The following is a 22,816-nucleotide window of genomic DNA, read 5'->3' as shown; positions in this document are numbered from 1 at the left end:
GATGTCTTGCTACAGTTGTACAGGGCCTTGGTGAGACCGCACCTTGAGTATTGTGTGCAGCTTTGGTCGCCTTACCTGAGGAAGGACGTTCTTGCCATGGAAGGAGTGCAGCGAAGATTCACCAGGCTGATACCTGGGATGGCAGGAATGACGTATGAGGAGAGATTGTGTCGATTGGGCTTATACTCACTGGAGTTTAGAAGATTGAGGGATCTCATCGAAACCTATAAAATTCTGTCAGGCCTGGACAGACTAGATGCAGGAAGGATGTTTCTGATGGCCGGGGAGTCCAGAACCAGGGGTCATAGTCTAAGGATAAAGGGTAAGCCATTTAGGACTGAAATGAGGAGGAATTTCTTCACCCAGAGAGTGGTGAACCTGTGGAATTCTCTGCCACAGAGGGCAGTGGAGGCCAGTTCATTAAATATATTCAAGAAAGAGTTGGATATATTTCTTAAGGCTAAAGGGATCAAGGGATATGGGGAGAAGGCAGGGACAGGGTACTGAATTTGGATGATCAGCCATGATCTCATTGAATGACGGAGCAGGCTCGAAGGGCCGAATGGCCTACTCCTGCTCCTATCTTCTATGTTTCTATGAGTGCGATACCTGACATACTGGTTCTGATTCAATCATTCTTCTAGATCTTTACTTTGCAAACACCAGGTCTTGCACCACACGAGCTATAATGGCTCTTTTCCCTAAGTTATTCGTAATAGATGCTATGCTATTATATCTACAGCAGCCACCACTTCATGGTTCCTAACAGCAGATGCTTCTCATTCAACCCCTACAGCTAATAGTTCCCTCTTTCTGCATTTTGTACTTTAGTATAATGACTAGGCCAACTGATGTTTATGGAAATTAATTTTATTTAGCTTATCTTTAAACTAAATGACTAAGGACCTAGTTTTGAGTTGTCTTTTAGATATAATTGCAAAGGAGTGCAGTTGAAGTATATTAAAGAAAAGCCCAGAAAACCACTAGACAGGCAAGAATCTCACTTTTTTTGACTTAGAGCCATTCAACTACTTTTTTTCCTTGTCTTTATTAGAAAATGTAATTGGCAACATCCATGCTCCCTAACAGCTGGCATCAACAGAGGCAGGAAGATGGCCATAGCTACCCTCCAGCATGAGCAAAGTTTAATTTCCAGAAAATTCTAGAAACATTTGTTTCACAGTTTTAACGTCCTTTCTTTTTTCTCTCTTCTCTGCCTATAAACTTTGAATTCTATGACTGAAGTGTATGTGAAATCTACAATCCTATAATGGGTTAACCATATAGCACATATAGTTAAACCAATAGTAAACTGTAATATCTTGAAACTGTAATTTTTTGTTTGATTTGCACCTGCTTTACAGGTTAATCCCAGATGTGCGTGTGTCTGTTTTTAGTGAGGAGGAGGAGGAGGGTAAAAATATAGCCAACTGATTTGTGAAGAATCTGGTTAGCCATAGCCTTTTAAAAATAATCAGAGAATGAGAACACTGTTTAAGAAAAACTAACCAGTTAAACACTAGATGGTGCTCGTGTGTCAGTTGTGGAACAAGCCTTACTCCAGTTACAAGCTGTAACTTTCTCTTCTTTAAAAGCAAGGTTGTAGACAAAGAATTACCAGTTATATATTGGCAAATGTGAAGCCTGCAGTGTATTTCAAGACAGTAACACATCAGAGTTATCACTTTGGAGCACATTCCAATATATAGTGTTCTGTGTAATGTGTAATACTGTTTTATAATTTGGCAGACAGCAATACAGGTATATGGTAGACACCAATCTAAAGCATGTGATTTGATGAGTGATTCTCTCTTGTGAATTGATGAACAGTGATTTATTTTACTCTTGTAATACAGGGAATATATTGGCTTGTACAGAAGTAAAATTGAAGATAGATTATTTTACATGTTTTCACATTGTCAAGGTTTAAGCGTCATTGCTAATTCTCATTTCACAATGCAGAGCATATTGATAGATGTACCTCCACCATTTTTGAAGGGGGAAAAGAAGTAGTGAAAGGAACATTCTTTGGATTAAAGTCAGGTGTTCTTTCATCTGCTTGAAATGAAAGTAGACCGATAGTTAAAATGAAACATTTTCCACAGAAAAATCTTTGTCATAATAATTTCAAACTGAATTTATGCTGTTTAGCAGAAACTGCAACCACCTTGCCATAAAATATAAAAAATGACTACAATATGTTAGTATAATTTTGAACATGATTCTTTGTTCATTAGTCCTTCAATTTTCTGGAAGAAGAGATTGATGAATGTTAATAGACAACATTATTAGTGACTATTGCATTTTGATACATAACACTGACATCAAACTGTGGTCCACTGACATTGCAATAAGCCAAATGTTTTTTTTTTTTTTTTTTTACTGTCAACAGAATAGAATAAGATCCCTTTCTCTTTACTAGCCAGCTGAAAATGACCAAATACAAAGTCATAGGTTTAACGTTTTGATCTATGTATATAACAGTAATTCTCTGATTTTGTAGGAGTTCTATGTGTCTGTGTCGGATGACTCACGGATGATTCCTGCTCTGAAGGAACAGCTACCAGAATTAGAGAAACTGGTAAAACAGAAGTAAGTATCTTTTTCTAATTGTTTATAATTAGCAAAGTTCATGTTTTATATAGCTTTAAACGATCCAAACTTTTGGACTTTATTTTTATTCAAAAACGCAAACATTTACAGAGTCTTTTTATATGTTTGAATTTTGACAAAGGTCAAGGCAGTTTGCAAAAGCAATTGTGAAAAAACAACTGATTTACTTCAAAACTAAAATTGTCAGGCTTGCACTTTTTTTCATCAGATTTTCTGCCCCTGTCCACTGCAGCCATTTTCTTTCCCTACACATTGGGCTGGATTTTGCTCTGAGATGCAAACGAATGACACCAGCTTGCACTTACCCATAGACTTTCTATGGGCTTTTACACCGCATATTCCTGTCATCCAAACAGCGCAGCACCCTCCACAGGGCATCTGGGACCTATGTGAACAGGACAAGCAACTGTGTGTCTCCTTAACCAATCAGATAAGAATTGTTAATGAGCAGTTTCTGAACACTGTGACCTGACCTAACGCCATATACCCGCCTTTGCCCCATATTCCTTAATACCTTTGGTTAACAAAAATCTATCAATCTCAGATTTAAAATTAACACTTGATCTAGCATCAATTGCCGTTTGCGGAAGAGAGTTCCAAACTTCTACCACCTTTTGCATGTAGACGTGTTTCCTAACTTCACTCCTGAAAGGCCTGGCTCTAATTTTTAGACTATGCCCCCGAGTCCTAGACTTCCCAACCAATGGAAATAGTTTCTCTCTATCTACCCTGTCTGTTCCCCTTAATATCTTGAAAACTTCAGTTAAATCACCCTTAACCTTTTAAATTCCAGGGAATACAACTCTAGTTTGAGTAAAATCTCCTCGTAATTTAACCCTTGAAATCGGGGTATCATTCTGGTAAATCTACGTTGCACTCCCTCCAAGGCCAATATATCCTTCCTAAGGTGTGGTGCCCAGAACTGCTCACCGTACTCCAGCTGTGGTCTAACCAGGGCTTTGTAGAGCTACAGCATAACTTCTACCCCCCTTGTATTCTGGTCCTCTAGATATAAAGACCAGCATTCCATTAGCCTTTTGATTATTTTCTGTACCTGTCCATTACATTTTAATGATCTATGTACATGGACCCCGAAGTCTCTTTGGACCTCCACTTTTTCTAGCTTTTCCCCCATTTAGAAAGTACTCTGTTCTAAGAGATAAGAGAAAGAAAAAGTTTTTAAAAATTGATTTAAAATTAAATCTGAAGGAATGAGACGCCACACTTGTTAAAGTTAATTTTTAGTGCCAGACAAATTGTTTGGCAGTAATTAAGACTTACCATGCTGTTAAAAGGGTACTTACACTGGAATGGACAAACCCTAAATTTTTCTAGCGAATTTAGTCAGTATCTATGAGGTAAGTACAGGAACTCCACTCCGTTCAGTATATTTGAATGGTGAGTCAGACGGCAAAATGCCATTTTTGGCAAGCTTTTGGAAGAACGTCGCATCTCAGACAGCAACTACTGGATTTCCGCATTTAACTGCGCATGTGCGGTTGCCGGAAGTTGCTGTCCAATTTGCACGTAAATAACAGTGAGCACTGTTAGCCCCACCGTTATTTTTACAGCAAAATCCAGCCAATGTTTGCTTCAGTGAGAAAGCCCACAAATATACTGAAAACAGTGGCTCCAATCACACACTGAGCTAAGCATCCAAAGGGACATTTTCCACAGGCTGAAGCAGTTTATTTTTCTCGACGTGTGGAGACATTTGTCATTAAGGCATCTGTTGTAAGGGTTTGGCTCAGCAACTGTTAAAATTCATCATCAATCCAGTTGGTGTCAACCATAGAGCTGCAGAGTGAGCATTGTTGCTTTCTGTCAATAGGGCCTTCACTCACCATTGTAAGGACAGCATTTTAACTGAATTAGGACATTGGGCTGGAGCACTTGTATATCTTAAGTAGCATGTGTAATTCTGATCAGTTTGAAACCATATTAGAAGTAGTAGATTTATCTTTTTTTTTAAAGTAAGATCATTGTAGTTCCTGACTCTTTCTGAATATAAGTTATAACACAATTGGAATATTGAATTACAAAATACAAAGGAAACTTATTATTCCTCACATTCATCACAAATGGTTTTTATATTGTCATCCCTTTATTAATAATAGTAATTACAACATACTGTGATTGGAGATCTGAGATTTGCCTTCCTTATAAAGTATACCACATCTAGAAATAACACTCTAGGCTAGACCCAATTAAAATAAACAGTTTTTGCCTGCATTAAAATAGCAGACCAAGAAATGTCAAATCACAGCATTAAGTGCTAATACAGGTACACTATCCCTTATCCGAAAGCCTTGGGACCAGCTGAGTTTCGGTTTTTGGAATTTTTCAGATTTCATAAGGTATTATTATAAGACTGGGAAATTTGTATTTAATATAAATTTTAAAAGTTCAGGCTACCTCTTGCGACTGTTCCGTGTCTCATTCCCCTTCCTGCTTCTCTGGAAAGCCGGATATTGGCTGACTCCTACTAAGCTGGCCCGCAAATCAGGTCGGGGGTCGGGTGGGGGGGGGGCGTGGGGAGAAAAGAATATCGGACGGGCCGCGGTTCAGGTCGGGGGGGGAGAAAAGAATATCGGACGGGCCGCAGTTCGGTTCGGGTCGGGTCGGGGGGAGAAAAGAATATCGGACGGGCCGCTGCAGCTATCGGACGGGCCGCTGTATTGTTGGGTTCACTCCTTCTTCCTCCTTCACACTGCCCGGCTCGGCCTGCAATCTCCTACCCAGGAGGGAACTCTGTGACCCTCTGCCCTGCTCAGCGTAAGTCGTGCGCCACTCTGGTCATGTCGTGCGCACGACTTACGCTGAACGAAAAAACTTTCGGTTTTTAGAGGTTTTCGGTTTTCGGAAGTTCGGATAAAGGATAGTCTATCTGTATTGCCAACAGTAACTTCTAGGCTAATGTGTAGTATGATTTTTATTGAAAATTCATATGCCTGCTTTATGCACATATACCTTGCCATCAACAGCAGTGAGCTCCATCAAAACAAACTCTGCTGATTCACATTTCTTGACACCGTAAACACTTGCCATTGCCAGCCACGGTTTATGCTATAGTGATCTAAATGGCTGAAGTGTTCACACACTCCTCTTATGGGCCAGTAATGCTGTTTTGATCCTACTGGCCTGTATGATCTGTCCTTGGTCACTGGGGAAGTTAACACCCCCAGTAAAAAGCCATAAAGTGATTTTATAACAAGTGCACTGTACGAAGATGTGTCTACTTCAGTTGTTTAAATGTGGATCTGACCTAATGCTATAGAAACCATCATCTGATAAAAATGAGGCACAACCGCTTCCTGAAGCAGTTTTGCAATGTAAATCCAAGCAGTTTGGTAAATTGTCGACAGACAGCTTGGAAGTTAACTGATTTGTGCAAAATGATTGAAATATATTTGTCTAAACAGTAAGACTGCATTTCTGGCATCATAGATTTTCCTGGTATATTACAATTTTATGGTAATGAGATTCATTAAAATCTGCATCAGTATCGTGCAGCCTTCTCATGCAGACAGTTAATGACTTATTAAAGTACAACACCATGGAGATTGTACAATTCTGACTGAGGACAGTAAGGCTAAACATTGTTGTGCCCTTCTATCAAGATATGGAGAATGCAGTCAAGCTTTGGACTTGCAGGAGTGTATATATAAAGTAATATATACAATTAGTATGTAACTTCTATACCTTATCTCCTCCTCCTTCAATCACTTACCTGTAGCTCACAATGTGTCTCTCTCACCTGAGTTGTACAGCCCCACCTGATAACCAATGCTGGAAGTTCCTGTTTCTCTTGGTTTGTATTGAGTAGTCCTGTACCAATTTAGGTTGAGGGTTGTAACTTCTTAAAGCTATACTGCTTATGCAAAGTGAAAAACTACAAATTATGTGAAGTGCAAAAGTACAAATATTTTTGAGAAGATCTATAGTCACAATCCAGCAGCTGAAGAATCTGCTGTATGCAAATGCTGACTGACATCTTGACCGCAGTGCCCTTTTTCCTACTTTAGTCAGCAGAGTAGAGCTCGGACCAAGAGAGCAATAACACAGATGGATCAAATAGTCCTGCAGAAACAGAATGCTCAAAAACTGATTTTAATCTTAAAACTTTTGTTCAAAGCAGCAAACCTATTTTTGGAATGTTGCTGGGAAAAGGGGAGGGCAATAATTTTGGTTATAATTTTTGTCATATAGAAATATAGTCAAGATATTACATAAACACAGCCTGTGTGTAATGCCATTTTGAACCCAAGAATTTAATTTTCAATACTGGATAGTGAATCTCATCACCTTGTGACATTCTGAAATGCTCAAAATCAAATCAGGCACCAACATAGTCGGTTTCTGCTGTTTATAATGCTAGGAACACAGGTGAGAAAACAGTAGAAAAATGGTGATCCTAAAACGCGTTCAGGTGGGTTTCCGAGCTGCCAGTTTATTTTTTTTAAAAGTCATCAGATTTAATAATGCAGGTAGTTGCTGATTTATCTGTTTTGAGTAAACTCTGCAAGGGATTTCTGCAAGGAGCTTGGGGATTATTAATTTAGCCATTTCACCATTAATACATGTTTAGGGCACCAGATGGCACTGTTTATTAAAGCACTTGCCTTTAACCCTGACAGATGGAGAAGTCTCCTTTCTCTGAATTCATGTCTGCTGGGAGCCTGAACGATTGTCAGAGAACAAAGATGCCTTTTTATTGCTAATTTATTACTTTTTTGGAGAGACAACATGTTGGAAAAAGGTTCCCTTTGCAGCAATGTTTCCCTCATACTGATCTTATATACATAGAAAAAGAAACCAAGTACATTTCAATTTTATATTTGTAGGTAGGGTTCATAAATCAATTTGGCTAACAGAAAATCTAAGATCTATAACCATTACATCTATTGAGTAGTTCAAGAAATAATGCAATATCCAGTACATTTTAGGAATAATTAAAGATGTTTCTTCGTATTTAAGGCTTTTCAATGGTTGCACTTGGACTTGGTTTGAAACTTTTGAAGGTTCAGGAACAACAAAGTTCTCCTGTCTTCCATTTGTGAACACTATTAATATTTCTGATATTGATTAAATACAAGTACAGCTATATAAATTTAGTTGCATGTTTGTGTAGTGTATGTACCTTTAAGAGCCCCTGTGTACTGTAATACCGGTAGTGACCACTCGGGTATATAAGCCTGTATAGCGTCTTGTATCTTTTAGTTCAGCCCTGACCTTCGACTAGTAAAGACCTGTTAAAGTTATTCTTGTGGTCTGTGTGCAGTGATTCATATTAACCATAACTGGAACACACAGACTTAACAGTGGCGACGAGTACGATCTTACCCTGCGGCAGAGACATATCCAAGGCAGTTTAACGGGCGTCGAGAAGAGGCATCCGCCCTCATCATCCTGCTGAGAAAAGACTCGGGTCTGAAGAGCAAGGAAGAATCCTGACACGAAGCCTTCCATCAGCAACAGGCAGTGATCATCCCTTCTATCACGGTGGTGGAAGATTGCGAGGATGCCTAAGCGTGGTAACATCAACGATTTCGATCCCGATGTTGAAGATTGGGCCACGTATGTAGAACGCATAGAGATTTATTGTAAGGCAAATAAAATATCCGATGAAGATAAAGCACTAACCTTACTAAACTCAATGGGTGCGAAGACATACGGGCTATTGAAGCATCTTCTATCACCAGCTAAACCGGCGGATCAGGCTTTCGCTAATATTGTTGCTGTCCTGAGAAATCATTTGAACCCCACACCGCTGATGTTAGCGGAACGATTTAAATTTTATGCGAGAACGCAACTGAAAGAGGAAAGCAACGCGGAGTATTTAATTGAACTGCGTAAGCTAGCGAAATACTGTCAGTTTGGGGAAAGACTGACAGAGGCACTGAGAGACAAATTCGTGTGTGGATTGTCGAAAGAAGGAACACAAAAGCGGCTGCTTGAAGAGAATGATCTTACACTTGATAAGGCTGTCACTATTGCAGCATCGCACGAAGCCGCAGCGAGAGGCACTGCGGAAATGCAGCTGAAGGCAGCGGTACTCAGCGTAGATCAAATGGCTTTGGGTACAGCGAAATGTTATCGTTGTGGAAAGACAACACACGATCAGAACCAATGCTGGTTTAAAAACCAGGAATGTAGAAAATGTGGCAAGCTTGGTCACATAGCTAAAGTATGCCGGTCAGGAAAGAAGACCAGCAACAAAAAGTCACCGCAGGAAAAGTGCAGAAAGGTACATAAGGTGGCTGAGGAGTTCGGATGAACAGAATTCGGATTCAGACTCCAACAGCAAGGAACTGGGTAGTCTGAGAATTCACAATATGAGTAAGGAAGCTGACCTACAAACTATCTGGGTCACACTGCAGATAGCAGGAGTCCAAGTGAAGATGGAATTGGACACCGGATCGGCGTTGTCGGTCATGAATAAGCAAGATTACAAAAGGTTATTCACACATATTCCCCTACGGGATACGGAGATAGTATTGCAGACATACACGGGGCAAAGAGTATACCCCATCGGAAAGATAAAAGTCAAGGTGATACACAAGGGCAAAGAACACCAAGGAATGGACTTATATGTACTACCTGAGGGAGGTCCACCACTTCTGGGACGGGAGTGGATCAGGAAAATAAATATGGACTGGCACTCCCTAAAAGCAATAACGGTAGATTCCGGAAAAAAAGATGTCAAACCTGAACGATTGTCCAAAATATTGGATGAGGCTAAAGAGGTGTTCCAGCAGGGACTGGGAACACAGAGGAATTAAGGCAAAAATCAAGATTGCAGAACATGCATACCCAAAATTTTTCAAAGCCAGACCGGTACCTTATGCGATACGACCTGCTGTGGAAGCTGAGCTGGAAGGGCTAGAACGTTCAGGAGTACTGTCTAAGGTGGACTGGAGTGAGTGGGCCACGCCCATTGTTCCCGTCATGAAGCGTTCATCGAGTAACAAGCCAGGGGAACCGGGGAAGGTCCGCATCTGTGGAGACTTCAAGATCACAGTTAATCCGGTGCTTCACACGGTGCAATATCCGCTTCCGCGGATTGAGGATATCTTTGCTTCATTGTCTGGCGGGAAACACTTCACCAAGATAGACCTGGCGCAAGCGTACTTACAGATGGAAGTTGAGGAAGAGTCGCGCCAGTATCTCACAATCAACACGCACAGAGGCTTGTATCGATATAATAGACTGGTTTTTGGAGTGGCTTCGGCTCCAGCAATTTGGCAGAGGGCCATGGAGCAGGTATTACAGGGAATTCCAAGCACTCAATGTTACTTGGACGATATCCTGATTACAGGAGATGACGATGAGGAACACCTTGCAAATTTGAAACTGGTGCTCTACAGATTGAAGGAATATGGACTTCGAGTTAATCGCCAGAAATGTGAGTTCTTTCAGAAACGGATCTCGTACTGTGGTCATGTCATTGACCAGGAGGGGCTGCACAAGTCGCCTGACAAGATCGAAGCTGTTGTGAAGGCTCCCGCTCCGGAAAATGTATCCCAGTTGAGGTCGTTCCTAGGGTTGATTAACTATTACCATAAGTTTCTGCCAAATCTATCCACGGTGCTGCACCCGCTGAATGCTCTTTTGCAGAAAGAAGTACCATGGAAGTGGAGCGAGGACTGTAAGAAGGCCTTTCGCAAAAGCAAGGCATTGATCACCTCAGAGGAAGTGTTGGCTCACTTCAACCCAGCGCTACCTATTCGTTTAGCTTGTGATGCTTCTCCTTATGGTATTGGAGCAGTACTCTCACACAAGTTGCCAAATGGCTTGGAAAGGCCAGTCGCATTTGCATCCAGATCATTGACCTCCGCTGAGCGCAACTATGCTCAGATAGATAGGGAGGCTCTCAGCCTTGTGTGGGGAGTAAAGAAGTTTAATCATTACCTGCAGGGCCAGAGGTTTACACTGCTGACAGACCACCAGCCGTTGGTATCCATATTCAACCCTAAAAAGGGCGTTCCCATTATGACAGCGCAAAGGCTACAGAGGTGGTCCCTTTTCCTAGGGGCACACCAATATGACATAGAATACAAAGGATCAAAACAGCATGGGAATGCTGACGGTTTATCGCGCCTACCGTTGCCAACGGTAGAAGAGGTGCCTACAGTGGACCCTGTGGAGATGTTCCACTCGACCATAGTGGAATGTCTACCAGTAACAAATTCTACCATTTGAAAAGGAAACGAGAAATGACCCGACTCTCTCACGAGTCTACGATTTAACGGTGAAGGGATGGCCAGCACGTGGCGAACCACTGTTGCCAGCATTCTCGCAAAGAAGAGAACAGCTGTCAGTGTGCCGAGGAACCTTGATGTGTGGATCCAGAGTGGTGATGCCACCCAAACTCCAGTATAAAGTGCTAAAGGAGCTTCACGAGGGGCATCTGGGTGGAGTGAAAATGAAGAACCTAGCCAGAGCGTTTGTGTGGTGGCCGGGTATCGATGGAGACATCGAAGAAATGACCAAGAGCTGTTTAGGATGCCAGAAGGTCCAAAACGCCCCACCACAAGCCCCTCTACATCCATGGGAGTGGCCCTCATCTCCATGGCAAAGGGTACATATCGACTTTGCTGGTCCATTTATGGACTCAATGTTCTTAATCGCGGTTGATACACACTCCAAGTGGCCGGAGGTAATAAAGATGTCCTCCACCACCACAGAAAAAACCATCACAGTATTAAGGACCATATTTGCCAGGAATGGGCTGCCGGAACAGATCTGTTCTGATAATGGACCGCAATTTGTGTCCGAAGAATTCAGGAAGTTCTTAAAAAAACAATGGGGTTAAGCACTACACGTCCGCCCCATACCATCCCGCCACCAATGGATTAGCTGAAAGGTTTGTCCAGACCTTCAAGAAGGCCATAAAGGCCATGGGTAATGAAGACATAAATCTACAACATAAGGTAGATAACTTCTTGTTTGCGTACAGGAATGCAACACATGTGGTTACAAACCAAACTCCCGCCATGATGTTTTTCAATAGAAGACTAAGATGCCGGCTGGATTTGATCAAGCCAAACATCAGAAGGGACGTAGAGAACCGGCAATTTCAAGGCATGAATGAAAGGCCAACTAGAACCTTCCAGATAGGTCAACAAGTTTTGGCCCGGGACTACCGTACCGAGAAATGGCAGCCTGGAACTATTTGCACGCGACTAGGACCGCTGATGTATACCGTGGACATTGGTGAAAGCATAATAAGGCGCCATGCTGACCAGATCATAGAGTCATCCGAAAAGGGACAACCTACACCACAACTCTATACGCCTAATGATGAAGCAGAGATACCCATAGTATCTACCTCCGATCCGGTGATACTGGAACCAGATGAACCCGACACTGGCATTCAAGCCGAATCGACCTTGCCAAAAGAACCTACTACACCACCGAAAACTACTACACCACCGAGGCGTTATCCGGACCGAGTCAGGAAGCCTCCAGAGAGACTGACTTATAATTGATTAACTGCAGCAAATGTGTAGATTATTGTTCTTGTAAACATGTTAATTAATGATTACTTAAAATGTTATGTACTAATTATCTAAAAGGGGAGGAATTGTAGCGTATGTACCTTTAAGAGCCCCTGTGTACTGTAATACCGGTAGTGACCACTCGGGTATATAAGCCTGTATAGCGTCTTGTATCTTTTAGTTCAGCCCTGACCTTCGACTAGTAAAGACCTGTTAAAGTTATTCTTGTGGTCTGTGTGCAGTGATTCATATTAACCATAACTGGAACACACAGACTTAACAGTTTGTTCTTAACACCAGGCATCACAGATTAGTCTAAGGATTAATAATTCACTCACCAGTCACATAACCAAGACTAGCATTGTGTTTATCGGATAAGACTGAAGAGTCATTGAAAATGTTGCATTTATGCAGCAATTGTATGTTTACAGATCCTCAAGTATATATAGATTACTAGCTTTCTGTATCACCCACCATTCTCAGTCTCAGAGGATGGCTACATTATAGAATTACATACATAGAATCTATGGCCCAGAATCAGGCCATTTGATCCACCTGGTCTATGTCTGTGCTTATTACCACTTCCCACCCTTCCCCCATATCCCTCTATTTCCTGCTCTGTCATGTATACATCAAGCCTTCCCTTAAATGTGTCAATACTATCTGCATCAACCACTCCATGTGGCAGCGAGTGCCACATTCTCACTATTCTGTTGATGGCTATTTTATTTATCCCCTTGTTATGAGCTCATCCCAATTCTGGTAATATCCTCAAATCTTTCCAGTGCTTCAATATCCTTTTTGTCATATGAAAGCCAGAACTGCACACAGTACTTCACGTGTGATCTAACCAAGGTGCTGTATAAATTTCGCATTACCTCCCTTTGCTTTGTATTCTATTCCTCTAGAAATGAATTCCAGTACTTTGCACTCTTTATGACCTTACCAACTTGCATTACAGGGTAGCTAATGTTACCTCACTATTCAAAAAAGGTGGTAGAGAGAAAACGGGGAATTATAGACCGGTAAGCCTGACATCGGTAGTGGGGAAAATGCTAGAGTCCATTATAAAAGATGTAATAGCAGAGCACTTGGAAAACAGTGACAGGATCGGACAAAGTCAACAGGATTTACAAAAGGTAAATCGTGCTTGACTAATCTACAGGAAGTTTTTGAGGATGTAACTGGTAGAATAGATAAGGGAGAACGTGTGGATGTGGTGTATTTGGACTTTCAGAAGGCTTTCGATAATTCAATTCAATTCAATTTTATTTGTCATATATGCAGCAGACGTGTGTACTGCACAATGAAATGTTGATTTTTACGAGTCCTCCCAACATTGGAATAAATATGGCATAACAATGATAAAAATACTAATAGAAAGACAGTAATAATAAATAAAACAACAGTAATAAATTAATCGTTCATGAGTCTTATGGCCTGGGGGTAGAAGCTGTTTCGAAACCTGTTGGTACGAGACCGTATGCTTCGGTATCTCTTACCGGACGGGAGCAGGGCGAAGAGGTTGTGGCTGGGGTGACTCGTGTCTTTAATGATTCTCAGGGCCTTCCCCCCGGCACCCCTCGGGGTAGATATCCTGCACAGCAGGTAGTTTAATTCCTATAGTGTGTTGTGCAGCTTTCACTACCATCTGTAGAGCCTTGCGGTCTGTGGCGGTGCAGTTGCCATACCAGGTAGTGATGCAGCCGGACAGGATACTCTCGATGGTGCACCGGTAGAAGTTGGTGAGAATCTGGGGGGCCATTCCAAATTTCTTCAGTCTCCTGAGGAAGAACAGGCATTGGCATGCCTTCTTGGTTACAATGTCGATGTGATGAGACCACGTTAAGTCCTCCGTAATGAATACACCCAGGAATTTGAAGCTGCTGATCCTCTCCACCTCAGCCCCTTCGATGTAGATTGGGGTGTGTCCCTCCCCCTGCCGCTTCCTGTAATCCACGATTATCTCCTTTGTTGCTGATGTTGAGGGAGAGGTTGTTGTACTTGCACCATTCTCCTAGGGCTCTTACCTCCTCCCTGTAGCCTGTCTCGTCGCCATCTGTGATCAGGCCTACAACGGTAGTGTCATCAGCAAACTTGATGATGGAGTTGAAGTTGTGCGTGGCCACGCAGTCGTGAGTAAACAGAGAGTACAGAAGGGGGCTGAGCATACAACCCTGGGGAGCTCCCGTGTTCAGGATCAGTGTGGAGGAGGTGTTTCTGCCTATTTTCACCACCTGGGGTCTTCCCGTCAGGAAGTCCAGGATCCAGTTGCATAGGGAGGTGTTAAGTCCTAGCTCACTGAGCTTGTTGACAAGCTTGGAGGGGATAATGGTATTGAATGCTGAACTATGATCAATGAACAACATTCTCACATAGGTGTTCCTCTTATCCAGGTGTGATAAGGCAGTGTGCAGTACAGTGGCAATGGCATCATCCCTAGATCTGTTTGGGCGGTAGGCAAATTGGAGTGGGTCCAGTGTGTCAGGTAGTAACGAGTTGATGTGGGTTTTGACCAGCCTCTCAAAGCACTTCATGATGACAGAAGTGAGTGCTATGGGGTGGTAGTCATTTAAACAGGTTACTTTTGTTTTTTGGGGGACTGGAATAACCGATGTCATCTTGAAGCGGGTGGGGACTACAGACTGGTACAGTGAACGGTTGAATATATCCGTAAACACGGCTGCCAGCTGGTCAGCGCATGCTCTAAGGACACGCCCAGGGATTCCATCTGGACCGGGTGCTTTGTGGGTGTTCACTCTCTTAAAGGTCTTGCTCACGTCAGCCACGGAGATTGAGAAGACCCGGTCGTCCTGAGCCGCAGGCGCCCTTGTAACAGGCCAGTTGTTGTTGGCCTCAAACCGGGCGTAAAAAGTGTTAAGCTCATCCGGGAGAGAGGCATTGCTGGGCATGACACAGTTGGGTTTAGGTTTTGGATAAGGTCCCGCATAAGAGATTAGCGTGTAAAGTTAAGGCACATGGGATTGGGGGCAAGGTACTGACTTGGATAGAGAACTGGTTGACAGACAGGAAGCAAAGAGTTGGAATAAACGGGTCTTTTTCTGAGTGGCAGGCAGTGACTAGTGGGGTACCACAGGGATCAGTCCTAGGACCCCAGCTATTCACAATATATATTCATGATCTAGACACGGGAACTAGATGTAATATCTCCAAGTTTGCAGATGACACAAAGCTGGGTGGGCATGTGCGCTGTGAGGAGGATGCCGAAAAACTCCAATATGATTTGGACAGGTTGGGTGATTGGGCAGATGCAGTATAATGTGGATAAATGCGAGGTTATCCACTTTGGTGGCAAAAACAGGAAGGCAGATTATTATCTGAACGGCAATAGATTGGGAGAAGGGGAAGTGCAACGAGACCTGGGCGTCCTTGTGCACCAGTCGCTGAAGGTAAGCATGCAGGTGCAGCAGGCGGTTAAGAAGGCAAATGGTATGTTGGCCTTCGTAGCGAGAGGGTTTGAGTACAGGAACAAGGATGTCTTGTTGCAGTTGTACAGGGCCTTGGTGAGACCGCACCTTGAGTATTGTGTGCAGTTTTGGTCGCCTTATCTGAGGAAGGATGTTCTTGCCATGGAGGGAATGCAGCGAAGATTCACCAGACTGATACCTGGGATGGCAGGAATGACATATGAGGAGAGATTGGGTCGATTGGGCTTATACTCACTGGAGTTTAGAAGAATGAGAGGGGATCTCACTTAAACTTATAAAATTCTAACAGGACTAGACAGACTAGATGCAGGAAGGATGTTCCCGATGGCAGGGGAGTCCAGAACCAGGGGTCACAGTCTAAGGATAAGGGTAAGCCATTTAGGACAGAGATGAGGAGGAATTTCTTCACCCAGAGTGGTGAACCTGTGGAATTCTCTACCACAGAAGGCAGTTGAGGCCAATTCATTAAATATATTCAAGAAGGAGTTGGATATATTTCTTAAGGCTAAAGGGATATGGGGAGAAGGCAGGGACAGGGTACTGAGTTTGGATGATCAGCCATGATCTCATTGAATGGCGGAGCAGGCTCGAGGGGCTGAATAGCCTACTCCTGCTCCTATCTTCTATGTTTCTACTCCTTTTAGTGACTTATGTATCTGTATTACCAGATCCCTTCACTCCTCTACCCCATTTAGTTCCTTACTTTCCAAGAATTAAGTGGCCCTCTTATCCCTCCTACCAAAATTAACCACTTCACACTTTGCTACAATAAATTTAATTTGCCATTTTATCCGCCCACTCTGCAAGCCTGTTTACGCCTTGATGTATTTTGGTGCAATCTTCCACATTATTACCAAACACCCAATTTGGTATAGTCTTCAAATCTCAGCATCATACCTGCAATTCCTGAGTCCAAATCATTTATGCACAGTGTATGGTAAACAGCGATCCCGGCACAGATCCCTGCAGGACACCACTTCCCAATTTCTGCCAGTTTGAGAAACTTCCCTTAACCCCTACCATTTTACATTTTTTTAAAGCGATCTTTCAATCCATTCTGTTATCTGGCCCCTGAGTCCACATGCCCTCACCATTGTTGAGTCTCTTATGTGGCACCTTATCAAAGGCCTTCTGGAAGTTCATGTATACCACACCTATTGCACTGCCATTATACTCATGAATTCAATAAGGTTGGTTAAACATGACCTTCCTTTTATATTCTCTGTCTCTAGGTATTTTGTTATCTGATCTTTTAGCAAAGATTCTACTGTTTTTCCTATCACTGATGTTAAGCTAACTGGTCTATAGTTCTGTAAATTAGTTCTATCTCCCTATTTGAAGATAAGAATTACATTTGCTGTTCACCTGTCCTCCAGCATTATTCCTTCTTCTATTGCATTTTTATATATGGATACTAGTGCCTCTGCTATCTGCTCCCTAGTTTATTTGAGTATCTGCGGCCAAATGACATGTTTCCAGATGTTGGCTAATGCTGCTGTGTAACCAGCTGCTAGGAAATGTGTTGGAGCTTGCTTGGGTAACTGACTTTCCTTCCCTTCCTGGGGGAAGTACCTGGGCTGCTCTTTGTATTTCTTGAGTAAGGGAATCTTGTGTGTTCTATCACTAATTGGCATGAAGTGTTGGTAACAAGCACATTGCAGTCACATCACTATCAAATTTTAGATAAGTTTTTCATCCAACTATTAATAACCATCTCCCTCTTTGTCTTCATTATGTTGTACCAACTAACATTGCCCTTTGATTGTATAGCTCAGAAGAAGGAAATGGCAAGACTTCACAAAAAAAGGTACCAATAATACAAAGTCCAAAATTTGAAGTCATTATTTTACTGTATAAAATATTTGGTTAAATCCTTTTTACATTGAACTAAAGATTTATTATAACTTGTGTGTTAACATTTAAGTAGTTACTTTGAAATCTTAACTACATTTATAAAAACTTAACTAAATTTATACATTAAAAATTTCCTAATGATTTACATGTGTATCTGTGATTAAATTAGCAAAATATCACTCGGTGTTAGATATTTGAAGCTTTAACACAATAAAGGATAAAACCCATTTTTTTTTTCACTACAGCACAAAGTTATTTTGCGTCAGTTTAGCGTTGGTGAGGATAGACTCCAAAAGAGACAACCCATAAGAAGTATGGATGAAAGTAAGTTCAAAGCGTCAGTGTTTCCAATGGGACTGATAAAGATGCTGAATGCTCCTTCTCCCCACACAGATAACCTTGTCAGGCATTGGGGGGGGGGGGGGGCGGGGGGAGTTAAAATGGGGGTTATGTGCTTTATCTTTAGATCTACTGGAGAGGGGAACTTGATTCTACTTTTAAAATTATTAAGGGCATAAATAACACTCACATGTTTGAGGGGATGGAGCCAGATAGAACTACAGGCCACACATTTAAATTGAGGAAGCAGGAAGTGAGATTGAATGTTCAGAACTTTTATTTTTCTCAAAGGGTGATCAACCTGTAGAAGAGGATTCCTGAGGTGGTAGTGGGGACTGACTCCTTACAGTCTTTCAAGAAGACATTAGATGCAAAGTCAATGGCAAACAACACAGAGACCTGGCATTACAAGTCTCTCCTCCTATTTCCTTTCTCTCAAGCTCCAGAAATGGGTGCACATGGGATGTCAGGCAAAGTAAAACCTGCCCAGGGAATCAACCAAGCATTCCATGTTGAGTTGGGTGTAAATTTGGTTTCCTTAACAACATTGGGCCTGAATTTGCGGTCGGAGGCTTCCCACGGGCGGATGCCTCTGAACTGCAATAAAAGTATTTTAAGTATCCACGGTCCTGGATCCATGGAGACTCGTGCTCCTGGGCCTCTACGCATAGGCCTGCGTAGAGGCCCATGTATCCCAGGAGTGCAGGCTGTTCGCAAGCTGGGATTACGTGGGCCGGTCCGACCAATCAGAAAGGGGGATTCCATTTACACACGGAATCCCCATAAGCTTAACAGGAATCACCCAAAAAATACATTTTTACAGCACTGAAATGAAAAAAATCATTACATGTTTAAAATGAATTTAAATACAATTTAATTAAACATTTAAAATAAAACATTTATTTTTTGAAAAATAAATTAAAAATTTTTTCAAGGAGCCAAAAATAACAAACTTATTTTACAGGTTTTTGAATGTTAAAATGATTTTTTTAATTTTATTTTAATATTTATTTTCACCCTTATGCTGGTATGCCTGGTGTAAGAGTTTCATGAGCATTCGCTGGGCAAGAGTTGGGCAAATACCCCAACTCCCATCAGCGGATGTCCATTTCCCAGAGATGCGGTGGATCTGTCGAAGAAAATCCAGGCCAAAGTATAAATTATTTTTTTATTGCAGTGAAAATAACAAGGCCACTTTCTATTTTTGTATCTGTGGCAAACCGGTTAATTGTGCAGTACCTAGCTAATGTCAAAATTAGAGGGATAGACATCAATTTAAAATCATGATGGACACTCACCTTAGTGGTGGAGCAGATTAATTCTGACTCTTTTTGGTATTGCATATCAAATTGTTATTGCAAAGCACAATCTCATCCAAGGAGATTGTAGATGAGTAAACATGGCCACGTTGCTTGCTGTTGCCTGTAGGCTGTGGTCTAGACTGCTTTTCATGTTTGGTTTGTTACTTTCGATCACCACATTGAAATAGTATAAAAATAAAGGCTCTAACTGATCCAATTTCCTTGTGTTTGAAGAAAATGTGTTTTTTTTTTGTAATTTTATATATTTTTTCTTGTTAGCTTGGCTCTCAAATGGCTCAACAGGTAAAAACACCACAAGCCATAGAGGCCAGGTAGATCTCAGAATTAGTCCCTGGTCTGTTGTGAATTATTTCTCAGCCAGGTCAACAGTGGAATGGTAGCTTCAATGTCCCCTTTCTGGAGAGGCGGTTGTAGGGGGAGGTCTGCTAGAAGAATTCCCACTCTGGACCAATATCCAAGGTTTCCTATTGGAAATGTGCACAATTGAGGATGTGATCATGCTTGGTGGTGATTCAGTGGATGGTCAAATAGCCTGTTGGTACTTCCTGTTGAGACTTGCAGAGAAAGTGTGCAAAGTACCAGAGAAAGCATACCCCAGCATAACTCGCTGCTGCTAAAAAGGAAGGGAACTAAAAGCAAAGAAAATGGAGAAGTAATATTTTTCAAAATTAACAAAGTATTGTGATTGTTGTGTTGATCCTTTGAGTGATCCACATGAAAACGCAAACCTTTCTCTGCCAAAAAAAGTTCTGTTTTCAGCTGTTACGTTGACATGTTCCTTACAATCACACAAAGATGTTGCATCATACATTTTCTTTCTAGTTCTCTTTAAGGTTTACTGCATTGATCATACTTACACCACAATCCGTGTGCTCGTAGCAGCTTCTGTAAAGGAAGTCATCAATGCTGTAACAGACAAGCTTGGATCAGGGGAAGACCTAATTCTTGTGAAAATGAGCTCAGCTGGAGGTATGTACTTCATCTACAGTGTAAGACAAAGCTATTGAATTATATTTTTTATATCTATCAAAACAAATGTACTTGAAATGCTGATCATTCTGTATTCTGTTGTATCAAGCAAAGAATGTAACATTTACTTCAACAATACAACCCTGGTTTAAAGTTTTACCTAAAAAGTTAACTTGAGTCAATTAAGTGTTCCCTGCAACACACACACATGCACGCGCATGCACACACCTACAGGGGCGGGGCTGGATTTTCAACTGCTGCCTGGATGTAAAACCGGTGATGCAGATGGGCTGCACTTTATAGAAACCGCCTCATCTCCATTTCCATGGATTTCAGTTTCATGCCCGGGTGGCAAGTTGAAAATCTACCCCAAGGAAACATGCACAAACTTTATCTTTTTTCCACAGGTCTGTTGTACTTTGTACTGTCACGTGTTTCTTATTACCTTATGAGCATTTTTCTCCCCACAATATACATCTGTTGATCTATTTCTCTTTAGCTTCTGTTTCAAGGATTTGCCGTCTCTACAGTTTTGTTCTTGCTCGCTGTTCAATGTAATCTGGTCTTTTTGTTTCCGGATGTCTCTGCCTAGGCTAGTAGTTTGTTTTTTCATTCAATTCATTTTCTCTTTCTTTCTCTATTGGGTGACTTAAGTTGACCTGTAGTGCAGTTTAACAGATTTTATACTGAGTGACCGTGACAGATAGTCAGGGGAATTAAATTTCAACTTGTTAGATTTTTCACTTTCGCAACAAAATTTTTATTTCTTTGTGTCATTCACACTACTGTGAAAATGCTATATAGTTAGAATATTTTTACCGTTGGCGCTAGCTTCATACTGTTAGGAAACATCAATCATCTGCCTTAACGGAGATGAGCCTTCAATGGATAATGGAAATTAACAGAAGGACCTCCTAAGCTGTGTTTGATCGAATGAGTTTTTAAACCTTTGATCTATGTAGATTATCTAATCAATTTCCTAGCATGTGCAGGTAAAAAAAATAGATATTCTTAGGGGAAAAATATCTGTCTTGAAGCTAAATATCAGAGCTACATAGATAGTAAATCCAAGCAGGTACTAAACATCCAAATAACAGTTACTGTCCTACTGGATCAAGGACCCAGATTCTTAAAAAAAAAAAAAAATAGTGCTTAATTATTTTTTGGTTGCAAAAATAAATCTTGACTCCCATAAAAGTTCTTGCAGATAATTGAAGTTTCACTGTCTTTTCTGGACTGGTGGGGTCTCTATCATAATGGGGCAGATTTCGGGGGCGGCGGCAGACCTACAGAGTACGCCGCGGAATCTGAATAGAATACCAACTTACCTGATGGGGATCCTCCTTCGTGAACCTGCTGTTTGACACTGTGTACTGGAGGGCAGCATAATGGTCCAGGGGCGCAGCGTGTGTGGAAGCGTACCTGGGTTCATGTGGGCCTGGTGCTCCAATCATCATAGATTGCCATCTCCATTCATAGCTCAGCCTCATTAATTAAACATACATTCATTTAAAACCTCGTTACTAGAGCCTTCCAGGATTTAAATGTGCATAAACATCTATACAATACATTTTTGTAACACATGTAGTTTGTGTATGTTTAATTAACGAAGTTGAGTTATGAATGCGGATGGCAAGCTATGGATCAATTCAAACACCTAAACAGTACACTCAGATCGCAGAAAATTGAACAGTCTGATTGCTGAGAATATATTCACGTATGGCCCTGAATGCCTCTTATTTAATAATAGTCCCTTTGCCACAGACTTCCGTACAAAATCTTGGTCATTTTATGGAATGCAATGGGGGAAAAAATACAATAGCACTATTTCCCTCCTAGATAACCAAACGATCTGAGATGAAAATAATGTTAAAACATGTCGAACGATGCTTTGGATCTTTTGCGGTATCTCCGTGTGCTGATGCAAACAGGCCCTGAGCCTGTAAAAATTTTTGTAAGAGATGGGCAGTTGGTGGGCAATTAGCCCAACTCTGCGCCAACATTGAGGATTTCTCCATTGGTGCGGATCATATGTCAAGTCGTAATTCGACCAATCGCAAGTTCGGGATTTAGCGCATATGCAAGCATGCTTTCAGGGCTCTGCCAATCCTGCTCTCAAGCAGGCTACAAGGAAGTGCATGATACTGATTGGATAGCCAATTTTATTTTTCTTCCCCATTTTCACAATCAGTGGAGGAGTCGTCTTCTCTATTCACCCCTGGTATGGAACAACCAAGTTCAGGAGAATACCATAAGCTGGTTGATAACAATCAATCTTTATTCCAGTGCTCTGCGGCACAGTGTTTGAGCACCAATATCTGTGGCACCTAGATATTTTTAAATCAATGCGAGATTGTGTCAGCTGTGGCTCAGTTGGTAGCACCCTCACCTCTGAGTCAGAAGGTTGTGGGTTCAAGTCCCACAGAGACTTGAGCATGAAAAATCTAGGCTGACACTCCAGTGCAGTGCTGAGGGAGTGCTGCATGGTCAGAGGTGCCGTCTTTCGGATGAGACGTTAAACTGAGGACCCGTCTGCTCACTCAGGTGGACGTGAAAGATCCCATGGCACTATTTCAAAGAGGAGCTGGGAAGTTATCCTTGGTGTTCTGGCCAATATTTATCCCTCAATCAACATTATCAAATTGCTGTTTGTGGGAGCTTGCTGTGCACAAATTGGCTGCCGCATTTCCTACATTACAACAGTGACTACACTTCAAAATGTGCTTCATTGGCTGTAAAGTGCTTTGGGACGTCTAGTGGTCGTGAAAGG

General features: G+C 41.8%; 1 protein-coding gene across 5 annotated transcripts in view; it reads left to right on the top strand.

Moving 5' to 3' along the window:
* Window positions 1–22,816, top strand: part of rapgef4a (Rap guanine nucleotide exchange factor 4a) — a 389,151-nt gene that overhangs the window by 313,378 nt on the left and 52,957 nt on the right. For all 5 annotated transcript variants that reach the window (XM_085986188.1, XM_085986187.1, XM_085986186.1 and 2 more), the window contains 4 exons: window positions 2,504–2,592; window positions 17,333–17,369; window positions 17,662–17,740; window positions 19,900–20,046. In XM_085986188.1, the coding sequence (XP_085842314.1) occupies window positions 2,504–2,592; window positions 17,333–17,369; window positions 17,662–17,740; window positions 19,900–20,046 (352 nt within the window). The remainder of the gene's footprint in view (window positions 1–2,503; window positions 2,593–17,332; window positions 17,370–17,661; window positions 17,741–19,899; window positions 20,047–22,816) is intronic.

This window comes from Somniosus microcephalus, chromosome 4 (genome assembly GCF_052327205.1).
Source record: "Somniosus microcephalus isolate GS21.2 chromosome 4, FLI_Smic_1.0, whole genome shotgun sequence".
Taxonomy (NCBI): Eukaryota; Metazoa; Chordata; class Chondrichthyes; order Squaliformes; family Somniosidae; genus Somniosus; species Somniosus microcephalus.
This window is presented reverse-complemented; position numbering and strand designations above follow the sequence as displayed.